Genomic DNA, 13572 nt, shown 5'->3' with positions numbered 1-13572 from the left:
AGTACTAAAGCAGGCAACCAGCTCTGTACCAGTTCTCACGCTGAGTGACAGTACCAAAGCCTACAACTAGCTATGAAACAAGCGTCACACTGAGAGACAGTACTAAAGTGTTCAACCAGTTCTGTACCAGGCCTCATCCTGAGTGACAGTACTAAAACGTACAACTAGCTCTGAAACAGGCCTCACGCTGAGTGGCAGTAATAAAGCATACAACCAGCTCTATTCCAGTACTCACACTGAATGACAGTACTAAAGTAGGCAACCAGCTATTGGACTAGGCTTCGAGCTGAGTGACACACTGGCACACAATCAGCTTTGAACCAAGGGTCACTCTGAGAGACTGAACTAAAGCGCACAACCAGCACTGTACCAGGACTCACGCTGAGAGACAGAAATGAATTGTGTAATGAGCTCTGTCCCAGACCTCTTGCTGAGTGACAGTACTAAAGCATACAACCAGCTCTGTATCAGGCCTCACTCTGAGTGACAGTACTAAGGCGTACAACCAGCTTGGTAATAGGCCTCACGCTTAGGGACAGTACTAAAGCATATAACCGGCCCTGTGCCAGGCCTGATGCTGAGTGAAAGTACTAAAGCATACAACCAGCTCTGTACCATACCTCACACCGAGTGAAAGTGCTAAAGCGTATAACCAGCTCTGCACCAGGCCCCACTTTTAGTTACAATACAAAAGCGTACAACCAGCTCTGTACCAGACCTGATACCGAGTAATAGTATGAAACTCTATAACCAGCTCTGTACTAGGCCTTGCGCAGAATGACTTTACCAAAGCGTACAATTGGCTTTGACCAGGCCTCACACCGAGTGATAGTGCTAAAGCACACAACGAGCTCTGTACCACGCTTACGTTGACTTTTGGAAGTAAAGAAGCATCATATCTGGGTATGGTGCCCTTTTACGGGATGGAACTATGGTGCATGGTCAGCTGTGGCCTGGACCTCACTTGAGTGATTGAACAAAGCGGCAAATGCATCAAGGTAGGCTTTTGCGAGTACTTAATTGCGATTATTAAGAAATCTCACAAAAGCCTATGCATGTAGGGATCACTTTTGAAATAGCGTTTCCTAAATATTCCTTAATTGCGACTCGCAAATTGCAAATAAGGAATGGCTTCCCATTCATTCCTATGGGCCTACAGGCCCATAGGAATGAATTGCAAGTTGCATGTGCAATTTGCGAGTACCAATAGGTACTCGCAAATTGCGCATGCAATTTGAAGGGTGCAAGGGGGCCAAAAGGCCACCCTGAGGCACCCCACCAAAAAGTAGGTATGCACTTGTAGTGCACACACATGCCGAGGGCATGTGTGTGCACCACAATGCCCTTTGAAAAAAGCCTTTATTTGCATTTTTCAAAGGAATTGCAAATTACCATCAACTTGAAGTTGATGGTAATTTGCGATTCTAAACTGCGAAAATGCAATTTGCTATTGCATAATGCATCGCATTTAGGGGATCGCAATTTGCGATTCCTTAACTGCATTCGCAATTAACGGAATCGTAAAAAATTGTGATCTCCTTATTTGCGAATTTGTAAAAAGGTACATGCATTGCAAAAGCCCTTTGTGCATTCGCAAATGGCTGATTTTTGCAAGTCGCACCATTTGCGCTCACAAAAAGCTTTGATGCATGTTCCCCAAAGCCTCTAGAATGGATGTACTTAAAGTGATTGCCCTAAATGTGCATCAAGCGGGGGGAGCTCACCATCTCTATGGCTTCAGTGGTTGTTTTATCCTGGTAGGTATCTTGAAGACTGTGCAGCTTCTCCCTGATCTCGGAGTCTGTGAATTCTGAAGGTTTCATGTTCACTGCTTGAGCTATGATATCAGCAACGCCTCCCGAGCCCTCCACGATCACACATGGAGTGTTGTTGGTCACTGAACTTCGAATAATCTGAAATGAAGCAAAATGTGTCTTTTAGGAAGTGAGATACTACAACGTACACACACGTTCCAAGCAACACACTTGGCTATAGCACTTACACTAGCCCCCAAAGCCTAATATTAGCAAACAGTCGAGGGAGGGCCCCCCATTTCCTCATGCATCCTAGTCTGTCCATGACACTGTGGCACCTGTGTCTGGCTGCACCATCCCTTCTGCCACATTCCCTGCTCTTCCAGGCTATGACCAGCCTTCTCTTCCCATTCCTATCTAGAAACATCCACAGCAAGAGATCAACCCACAGAGAAAGAGTCAAATCAGCTGCAGGACACATCACAGCTATGTGGGGTTGCAACATCTAACACTCTCCACTCACACAACACAACACGACCCGCCCCCTCGCACGGGACACAGGGCGACATGCAGCAGCTGAGCACAGCATCATGTGCAGAAAGGGCTACAGGATCATATGCACCAGGATAGCACAAGGAGCAGTTCATCATGGGAGTACGAGATCATATGCAGCGGTAGAGCTGCACATGGGGAGCACAGGGTGCAGTGCAGTAGGGGAGCACAGGGTCCAGGGCAGCTCAGGGTAGCAAGAGAGCACCAGGTGCAGTCTAGCAGGAGAGCACAGGGGCCAAGGCAGCACAGGGTGCAGTTCATCATGGAAGCACAAGATCATGGTCAGTAGGGAGGACCGGATACAGCGCAGCGGGAGAGCACATGGTGCGGTGTAGCAGGGGAGCACAGGTTGCAGTGTAGCAGGGCAGCACAGGGTGCAGTTCCTCCTGGGAGCACAAGATCATGTGCAGCAGGTCAGCATAAGATACAGTACAGTGGGGAGAGCACGGGTGCAGTGCAGCTGGGGAACACAGGGTGCAGTGCAGTATCGTAGCACAGGGTGCAATGCAGCAGGGGAGCACAGGGTGCAAGGGAACACATGGTGCAGTGCAGCATGGGAGCCCAGGGTGCAGTGCAGCATGGGAGCACCGGGAGCAACGTGTCTGGAGAGCTCAGAGTTCAGTGTATCAGGAGAGCACAGGTTCATGTGAAATGAAGAACAGCAGGGGACCACAGGGTACAGTGCAGTATGGGAGCACATGGGGCAGTGCAGCAAGGGAGCACAGGGTACACTGCAGCATGGGAGCACAAGGGTGATGTGCAGCAGGGGAGATCAGGGTACAGTGCAACAGGAGAGGTCAGAGTGGGGTATACCAGATGAGCACAGGATCATGTGCAGAAAGAGGTACAAAATGAAGTGCAGCAGAGGAGGGTCAGAGTGCTGCAAGAGAGCACAGGATCATATGCATCAATCACTACAATAATGAAGTGCAGCAGTGGAGCATTGGGTGCAGTGCAACAGGGAAGCACCAGATAATGTGCAGCAAGAGGTACAAAATGAAGTGCAGCAGTGGAGCACAGGGTGCAGTAGAAGAGCATAGGATCATGTGCAGAAAAAGGTGCAAATCGAAGTACAGCTGGGAAGCATAGGGTGACATGCAGCAGGAATAGAGGATGACTTGCAGCAAGGAGAACAGGATAAAATGAAGTAACACGGGTGCAGTGCAACAGGGGAGCACAGGATCATATGCGGAATGAAATAGGATACAAAGTACAGCAGGGGAGCGCAGGGTGACATGCAGAAGTGGAGCACAAGGTGCAGTGCAGCGTGATGAGCACAGGGTGCAGTGCACAATGGTAGATGAGGGTGCAGTGCAACAGGGCAGCACAGCGTGCAGTGCAGCAGGGGAACACAGGGTGCAATGCAGCAGGAGAGCTCAGAGTGCCGTATTTAAGGAGAGCTAGGATCATGTGTAGCACAAGAGACACAATGAGGAATAGCAGGGGAGCACAGGGTGCAATGCAGGGTGAGCAGAGGGTGCAGTGCAGCACCGCAGCACAGGGTGCAGTGCATCTGGGGAGACAAGGGTGCAACGCAGCAAGGTAGCACAGGTTGCAGTGCACCATCGGAGCATAGAGTGCAGAGCAACAGGGGTGCACTGTTTGCAGTGAAGCAGGGGAGCACAGGGTGCAGTGCAGCGGGAGAGCACAGATTGCAATATATCAGGAGAGCACAGGATCATGTGCAGCAAGGGTACAGTGCAGCAGGGTAGAAAAGGGTGCCATGCAGGGGAGGGGCACAGGGTACAGGGCAGCAGTGCAGCATGGGGAGCCCAGGGTACAGCGCAGTAAGGTGCAACCAGGGTGCAGTGCAGCATGGGAGCACAGGGTGCAGTGCAACAGGGAGCACAGTGTGCAGTGCAGCATGGGCGCACAGTGTGTGCAGCAGGGGAGCACAGGGTGCACTGCATCAGGAGAGCTCAGAATGCAGTATATCAGGAGAGCACAGGATCATGTGCAGCATGAGGTACAAAATGAGGAACAGCAGGGGAGCACGGAGTGCAGTGCAGGGTGAGCACAGGGTACAGTGCAGCAGAGCAGCACAGGGTGAAGTGCACCATTGGAGCACAGGGTGCAATGCAACAGGGGTGCACAGTTTGCAGTGTAGCAGGGGAGCACAGGGTGCAGTTCAACAGGGGAGCACAGGGTGCAGAGCAGCCGGGGAGCCTAGGGTGCAGTGCAGCAGGGGAGCACATGGAGCAGTGCATCAGGAGAGCTCAGAGTGCAATATATAATGACAGCACAGAATCATGTGCAGCAAGAGGAACAAAATGAAGAACAGCAGGGGACCTACCGGGTGCCGTGAAGCATGGGAGCACAGGGTGCAGTGCAGCACTGGAGCACATGGTGCAGTGCAGCATGGGAGTACAAGATGTAGTGCAGCAGGGTAGCAAAGGGTGCAATGCAGGAGAGGGGCACAGGGTACAGGGCAGCAGTGCAGAACAGGGTGCAGTGCAGCATTGGGAGCCCAGGGTGCAGTGCAGTAAGGAGTGACCAGGGTGCAGTGCAGCATGGGAGCACAGGGTGCAGTGCAACAGGGAGCACAGTGTGCAGTTCAGTAGGGTCACACAGGGTGTGCAGCAGGGGAGCACAGGGTGCAATGCATCAGGAGAGCTCAGAGTGCAGTATATCAGGAGAGCACAGGATCATGTGCAGCACGAGGCACAAAATGAAGAACAGCAGGGGAGCACAGGGTGCAGTGCAGCACAGCAGCACAGAGTGCAGTGCAGCAGGGGAGCACAGGGTGCAATGCGGGTGAGCACAGGTTACAGTGCAGCAGGGCAGCACAGGGTACAGTGCAGCAGGGCAGCACAGGGTGCAGTGCACCATTGGAGCACAGGGTGCAATGCAACAGGGGTGCACAGTTTGCAGTGTAGCAGGGGAGTACAGGGTGCAGTTCAACAGGGGAGCACAGGGTGCAGAGCAGCTGGGGAGCCTAGGGTGCAGTGCAGCATGGGAGCACAGGGTGCAGTGCAGCAGGGGAGCACATGGAGCAGTGCAGCAGGAGAGGCCAGAGTGCAATATAGCAGGCGAGCACACAATCATGTGCAGCAAGCGGTACAAAATGAAGTACAGTAGAGGAGGGTGCAGTGCAGCACTGTAGCACAGGGTGCAGTGCAGCATGTTAATATAAGATGCAGTGCAATAGGGGAGCACAGAGTGCAGTGCAACAGGGGAGCACAGGGCGCAGGGCAGCAGGAGAGCTCTATATCAGGAGAGCACAGGATCATGTGCAGCACGAGGTACACAATGAAGAACAGCAGGGTAGCACAGGGTACAGTGCAGCAGAGGAGCCCAGGGTGCAGTGTAGCATTGGAGCACAAGGTGCAGTGCAGCAGGGGAGCACAGGGTGCAATGCAGTGTGAGCAAGGGGGCAGTGCAGCTGGGGCACCCAGGTTTCAGTGCAGCAGGGGAGCAGAGGGTACCATGCACAATCAGAGCATAGGGTGCAGTGCAACAGGGGTGCACAGTGTGCAGTGCAGCAGGAGAGCTCGGAGTGCAGTCTATCAGGATGGGCACATAATCTTGTACAGCAACAGGTACAAAATGAAGAACAGCAGGGGAGCACATGGTGCAGTGCACAATGGGAGATGAGGGTGCAGTGGAACAGGGGAGCACAGCGTGCAGTGCAGCAGGGGAACACAGGGTGCAATGCAGCAGGAGAGCTCAGAGTGCAGTATTTAAGGAGAGCCAGGATCATGTGCAGCACAAGATACACAATGAGGAATAGCAGGGGAGCACAGGGTGCAACGCAGGATGAGCAGAGGGTGCAGTGAAGCAGGGCAGCACAGGGTGCAGTGCAGCTGGGGAGACAAGGGTGCAATGCAGCAAGGTAGCACAGGTTGCAGTGCACCATCACAGCATAGTGTGCAGTGCAACAGGGGTGCACTGTTTGCAGTGAAGCAGGGGAGCAGAGGGTACCGTGCACAATCAGAGCACAGGGTGCAGTGCAACAGGGGTGCACAGTGTGCAGTGCAGCAGGAGAGCTTGGAGTGCAGTCTATCCGGATGAGCACATAATCTTGTGCAGCAACAAGTACAAAATGAAGAACAGCAGGGGAGTACAGGGTGCAGTTCAACAGGGGAGCACAGGGTGCAGAGCAGCCGGGGAGCATAGGGTGCAGTGCAGCATGGGAGCACAGGGTGCAGTGCAGCAGGGGAGCACATGGAGCAGTGCATCAGGAGAGCTCAGAGTGCAGTATATAATGAGAGCACAGAATCATGTGCAGCAAGAGGAACAAAATGAAGAACAGCAGGGGACCTACTGGGTGCAGTGAAGCATGGGAGCACAGGGTGCAGTGCAGCACTGGAGCACATGGTGCAGTGCAGCATGGGAGTACAAGATGTAGTGCTGCAGGGGAGCACAGGGTGATGTGTACCAGGGGAGCACAGGGTACAGTGCAGCAGGAGAGGCCAGAGTGCAATATAGCAGGCGAGCACACAATCATGTGCAGCAAGCGGTACAAAATGAAGTACAGTAGAGGAGGGTGCAGTGCAGCACTGTAGCACAGGGTGCAGTGCAGCATGTTAATATAAGATGCAGTGCAATAGGGGAGCACAGAGTGCAGTGCAACAGGGGAGCACAGGGCGCAGGGCAGCAGGAGAGCTCTATATCAGGAGAGCACAGGATCATGTGCAGCACGAGGTACAAAATGAAGAACAGCAGGGTAGCACATGGTACAGTGCAGCAGAGGAGCCCAGGGTGCAGTGTAGCATTGGAGCACAAGGTGCAGTGCAGCAGGGGAGCACAGGGTGCAATGCAGTGTGAGCAAGGGGGCAGTGCAGCCGGGGCACCCAGGGTTCAGTGCAGCAGGGGAGCAGAGGGTACCGTGCACAATCAGAGCACAGGGTGCAGTGCAACAGGGGTGCACAGTGTGCAGTGCAGCAGGAGAGCTAGGAGTGCAGTCTAACCGGATGAGCACATAATCTTGTGCAGCAACAAGTACAAAATGAAGAACAGCAGGGGAGCACAGGGTGCAGTGCAGCATGGGAGCACAGGGTGCAGTGCAGCAGTGGAGATGAGGGTGCAATGTAGCAGGGGAGCACAGGGTGCAGTGCAACATGGGAGCACAGGTTGGAGGGCAGCCGCGGAGCCCATGGTACAGTGCAGCATGGAAGCACAGGCTGCAGTGCAGAAGGGGAGCAAAGGGTGAAGTGCATCAGGAGAGCTCAAAGTGCAGTTTATCAGGAGAGCACAGGATCATGTGCAGCAAGAGTAACAAAATGAAGAACAGCTGGGGACTACAGGGTGCAGTGTAACATGGGAGCACAGGGTACAGTGCTGCATGGGAGCACAAGATGCAGTGCAGCAGGAGAGCACAGGGTGATGGGCAGCAAGGGAGCACAGATTGCAGTGCAGCATGAGAGGTCAGAGTATAGTGTACCAAGGGAGTACAGGAACATGTGCAGCAAGAGGTACAACATGAAGTGCAGCAGAGGAGGGTCAGAGTGCAGCAAGGGAGCACAGGATCATATACAGCAAGCACTACAATAATGAAGTGCAGAAGTTGAGCCCCGGGTGCAGTGCAACAGGGGAGCACAGGATAATGTGCAGCAAGATGTACATAATGAAGTGCAGCAGTGGAGCACAGGAGGGAGTAGGAGAGCACAGCATCACCTGCAGAAAAAGGTAAAAATCAAAATGCAGCAGGGAAGGACAGGGTGACAAGCAGCAGGGAAAGCGGATGACTTGCAGCAAAGACAACAAGATGAAATTAAGCAGCAGGGGAGCACTGGATGATGTACAGCAGGAAATAACAGGCTGATGGTTAACAGGGGAGCATGGAGTGCAGTGCAACAGGGAAGCACATGATCATATGCAGAATGAGATAGGATACAAAGTACAGAAGAGGAGCACATGGTGACATGCAGCAGGAAAGCACAATATCATGTGCAACAAAAGGTGCAAAATGAAGTACAGCAGGAGATTTCAGAGTGCAGCACAGCAGAGGATTCAAACATTCTCCCCCAGTCAAGAGATCTGGGTTAAATCATCGTTCTTTTTCCCACTACGCCACCCCAGTTTGGACCCAGCCATATGCAAATCCGTCTTGACCCTGTGCCTGATATAAACAGTCCAGACCGAACTGCCAAGCCAGGTCCTCCTTGGATTGGAAACAAGCATCTTGGGACCGGTTTCAGGGTATGTCACCCTTCATCAGCCAGGCTATCTTGAATCCAGTAGTGTAGTGAACAGCTCTCCCAGTCTGGTGAGCTGCATTGCCACCTCGGCACATATGGTAATACCGACTAGCATTCCTATACAAACCATTCTTATACAAAAAAATATACAACACATACATATAAAATATATACTAAAATATATAACATTAATAAACAAACAATATTTTTAACAACTATATTTTTGCAAACAATATTAAACACTTCAATATTTTTATAATCGAAATTACTTACCTTAAGTTGATATTATTGACTACAATATTCTTGCTGTCAATATTTCTGACCCAAGATATTTTCAACTCAATATTTTTGCAACTCAATATTTATGATTCGATATTCTGTCTCTGCACTGGCTCATCACCCAGGACTCCATGGAGGAATATCACCCAGGATTCCTCTGAAGCTCATCAAACAGGGATTCACTAAGGCACATCACCCAGGGCTCCACTTTTGCACATCAGTAAGTGCTCTTCTGAGGCACATCATCCAGCGCTTCTGTGAGTTGCATCACTAGTTCTATCCTAAGGCACGTCAAACAGGGCTCCACTGAGGCACATCACCGAGGGCTCCACTGAGATAATTCACCCAGGACTCCACTGAGGCACATCACCCAGGACTCCACTTACTGTGCACATCAGTAAGTGCTCTTCTGAGGCACATCACTCAGGGCTCCACTGAGGCACATCACCGAGGGCTCCACTTAGGCACATCACCCAGGGCTCCACTGAGGTACATTCCCCAGGACTCTACTGAAGCACATCCCCCAGGGCTCCGCTCAGACACATCAGTAAGTGCTCTTCTTATTCATATCACCCAGGGTTCCACTCAGGGACATCACCCAGGGCTCCACTGTGGAGCATCACCCAGGGCTCCACTGAGACACATCACCCAGGGCCCTACTGAGGCTCGTTACACAGGGTTCCATTGTGGCACATCAGTAAGTGCTCTTCTGTGGCACATCACCCAGGGTTCCACTGAGGCACATCAACCAGGGCTCCACTGAGGCACATCACCAATGGCTCCACTGAGGCACATCACCCAGGGCTCCACTCAGGCACATCAGTAAGTGCTCTTCTGAAACACATCACCCAGGGCTTCCCCGAGTTGCATCACTAGTTCTGTCCAGGTTGACATAAATGTGTACTCCCCAAAAGACATCAGGCAATGCGCCTCTAATGCTTGGTATGATGCTTGTACGAATATGGCACATCTCAATGCCTCCCCTAAAGCACTTCACAATGCTTGCCAGACTCCGGATTCAGTGTGTTCAAGAGGCTCATCACCCATTTCTCCCTTGAGGTGCATCACTTTGTGCTCCTCTGAGGCACCTCACACAGTGTTACACGAAGGTACCTGTTATATCCTACTTAATTGAATAACATGTAGTCCGGCCCTGCTGCCTCTAGCTGCTCAGCCAGAGCGTGGGATGGTCATAGAATGTTGGTGTGCCTGTGATGCGTGGAATGCCTGGGTGTCTGAGTGGATGAGTGTTGGCAGTTGAAGATGGGCTGAGCAGCTAGGGAGGCTGCTCCTGGTGGGGCTGGTACCACACTAGGCTGGCTGGAGTAGAGACAGATGTAACCTGAACTGGAGACTAAATAAAGATGGCTTAAGAATACCTCCTGGCTCCAGGTGTCTTTCTTCAGAGATTACAACATTTATTTTGGCGACGAGCGGACTTGAACCCTAGAGACTCTTGGTGTACCACTGAAACAAAGGAACTATAAAGGAAATAAAGGCGAAACTAAGAGATCCTACAAGCAACTACATCTACAAAGAAAGAATTCCCAGGAAAGCCAGCGCCAGCCCCACCAGTGTCCTTTCCATTGGACAGCCCACAGAGAAGTGTCATCAAAAGGACACTACAGCCTGGGAATACTACAAACATCTAAAGGACTACAGTGAGTTGGAGGAGTAGCTAAGCTACAGCCGAATCTGGTGTTCCAGCCACAACGTTAGCCACAAAAGGATTACAGTGAGTTGGAGGAGTAGTCAAACTACAGCCACTTATGGTGTTCCAGCCACAGAAAGAAGAAAAAGTCAATTTAGGATCTTTCATCATAAAGATGTAAAAACGGAAAGTGTGCAGTGGCTGCACACAGGGGGCCCGATTCACAGAACTAACTTAAGAAAACTAGGCTGGCTGGAGTAGAGACAGATGTAACCTGAACTGGAGACTAAATAAAGATGGCTTAAGAATACCTCCTGGCTCCAGGTGTCTTTCTACAGAGATTACAACAGTACCCGATTCAGCACTACCTTTGAGGCACCTCAAACAATGTTGCCCATGAGGCACCTCACTCAGTTCGACCCTGACACACTCCCCACAGTGCTCCTCTGGGGTGCATCACTAGAGAACTTCCCCTTGGGGCCTTGCACCACTCCTCACCCTGTGATCCACAGATTCCCATCCCTCTATGCCCCCTGCTACTCCTGGTAAGGTACAACTATTTGCCTGTGTGCAATGATGTCTGTGTGTGAGCTGGTCTGTGCACATGGGTAGCTGTATAACTGGTGAACTTTATGTAAATGGGCATCTGTGGATGTATGAATCTGTCTGCATGCATTAGAACTGAATCTTTGACAATGGCTGTAGGAAGGTGGAATCTGACTGCATGGTTACCCCCACTTTTTTGCTGGTGTTTTTCTGGTTTTCGACTTAGTCTGACTGGGATCCTGCTAATCAAGATCCCAGTCTCTCTGCTTTCTCCCTAAATTGGTATTGCATGTACGTTAGGTACACTCCAGATTGGATTCTGGGGTAGCCTCATAAGTCCCTAGTATGTGTATACTATATACCCAGGGCTTAGGTACCCCAGAGGCCTCTGCATGTATTTTGCCACCCCTGAGAGACCACTCAAACTGACACCATAAGTTGGCTACAGCATCCTGTGTAAGGTGGTGCATGCACCCCTTACTTAGATATAGGTTCACTATATCTACCTTATATCACTGCACATATAAACCTATCAGTCACCCGTATGGCAGGCCTTATCAATCCTGAAGGGAGGGTGCTGGGTTTTATGTGAGAGGGTGCCCTTGCATGAGCAGAGCCCCTCTGTAGCCTTCTGAACCTCTATTCCGGGGTTGTTTGTGATGCAGCCAACCATATACTCTTAAGTGCATTATAAACTCACGGTAAAGGCTAATTTTAAAACGGCTGCAAGGAAACATGTCGTGTTTGAAATCATATATCACTATCAAAGGAGAGAGAGAGGACTAGGTAGCTAGTCCGTATCCCCGGGGTTTATATGTGAGATCAAAAAGGACTAGCCTATTTGTGAATTTACATAGACTCAAGACTGTAAGGCAGGGTACAAACCATTTTGTTTGTTCATGAAGCCCTCACCCACCAACCTAGTTGGTGGCATGCTTCATCATCGGGCCCACCCAGTGATACCGAGTGTGTCCCGGGTGTGCTTCGACGCCTGGATACAGCGGTGCAGGTATGTATCTGAGTGTGCAGTGTAGTGACGTGAAAGTGACAATTTAAAAGCTATGCAGGGATCCCAGTACCCGAGGGTAAATTATATTTGAATAACTGGGTCACTGTTAGCATTAAAAAAAAGGCTGTTAGATGTGATAGGAATGTTAATTAGGGTTTCCTACATCCAGGTGTGGTCTACATGTTTCAGCCAGGCCTTTATGATTAAAACTGGCTTTCCTCAGGACCAAAGTGTGTAGGTGCAAATTACTTAGATTTAAGTGATTGTGTAATTTTGAGTAATGTGTAGCACTCGCTAAGGTGCTTTGCATGTGAGAGGGGGATTCCCTCTTAGAGCATTAGTTGGCTTGTTGCCAAACATGCCCCATGGAGTAGTCCGGCAGAGGAATTGACCAATACTTTCGGTCAGTGTCTGCGTTGAGCCTCCAGTCGTCTCTGCGGCCTCCGATTTCCGTGTTTGAAATCATACCTCCACACCAGTAACTGGTGTGGGAGATATGATTTCACCCTCCTAGAGGGCGAAATATGACAACACCGGTACACCCGGTACCAGCTTTCTCGACCCTGGCATCACAAGATGGATGCTGCCAGCCACAGACACGAGTTTGCCCTCCCGCTGCTGGACAAAACACTGGCAGGGGAAGGTTGGACAATAGGATTCCTGTCACAGGGAGGTGTGACCACCTCCCAGACAGGCTTTAGTGTATTGGGGCTGGGTGGGTGCACTCTGAGAGTGCTTTGATGTTTGCACTGGGGGCACATTTGGTGTCCCTGTGCATAGTCCATCTCAAACCGGTTGCAGGAGCCATTTGCTCCTGCTGTGGTGTGAAACTGGACAAAGGACATGGGTGTAGCCACCCCTCTGTCCTGACCCTCTGATAGGTGGGTCCCCAGAGTTTGGTTCACCCCTTCCTTGGGTATAAAGTAGGAACCCTGACTACAGGACTTTAGATATTACCTGGACTAAACTCTGCTACAGAAACCAAGTATCCTTCGACGATCTACGCTTTGCTGGACTACTGAAGAATCTCCATTGGAGTAAAAGAGTTACTCCCCTGCAAGGCAGACACCTGAAACTCATCTGACCGGTTTGCTTCTACGAAGCTCCTAAGGACTCCGAAGATTTCTGCAACACAGGAGGTGGGTTCCCAAGTGTCCCTGAGGTCGACTAGTGCTCTCAGCAAACCTGAGACCCGCAGCCCTCGTGGGGACTGTGCAACCCGTACCCCTGTGCACCATGTTCATTTGCAGCAGAATATGCTTTTTGGCGATCCCTGAGGCTGTGCTTTGGGCTACTTGTAGTCCTGACCCCGAGCAGTAATTGCAGATTTCCGGCCTACACTCCACGAGTGTTCCATGGGCTGGTACTTTGTGATTCAGCTCGAGGTCCCTTCGTGATCCCTGGTCCGTTGGCCTATGGGTCCTTGTGAAGGCAACTTTAACTTTCAATGGGCTTTCCTGGTTGTTCCAGACGTGCCCTGACTCTCCATTGCTTGGGGAGTCCCCAGGACCTTGCTGGTCCTCACCGAAGCATCTTTTCTCTGACCACGTTGGTTGCAGTTGCTAAGGCTTGTTGGTGTTCAATCCGGACACTGACCCCCCAGCACTCAACATACTTCATGGGATAGCTCACCTCCAGACT

At 51.1% G+C, this 13572-nt stretch overlaps 1 protein-coding gene across 1 annotated transcript in view; it reads right to left on the bottom strand.

Annotated features, from left to right (window-relative positions):
* The window catches only part of LOC146808472 (transient receptor potential cation channel subfamily M member 2-like), a 2315843-nt gene that overhangs the window by 1970336 nt on the left and 331935 nt on the right, over positions 1 to 13572 (bottom strand). The window contains exon 8 of the mRNA XM_085623958.1: positions 1725 to 1913. Within this exon, the coding sequence (XP_085480084.1) occupies positions 1725 to 1913 (189 nt within the window). The remainder of the gene's footprint in view (positions 1 to 1724; positions 1914 to 13572) is intronic.

The sequence above is a fragment of the Triturus cristatus genome, chromosome 8, assembly GCF_964204655.1.
Source record: "Triturus cristatus chromosome 8, aTriCri1.1, whole genome shotgun sequence".
Classification (NCBI taxonomy): Eukaryota; Metazoa; Chordata; class Amphibia; order Caudata; family Salamandridae; genus Triturus; species Triturus cristatus.
Note: the sequence above shows the minus strand (reverse complement) of the source record. Positions and strands in the feature narration are given on the sequence as shown.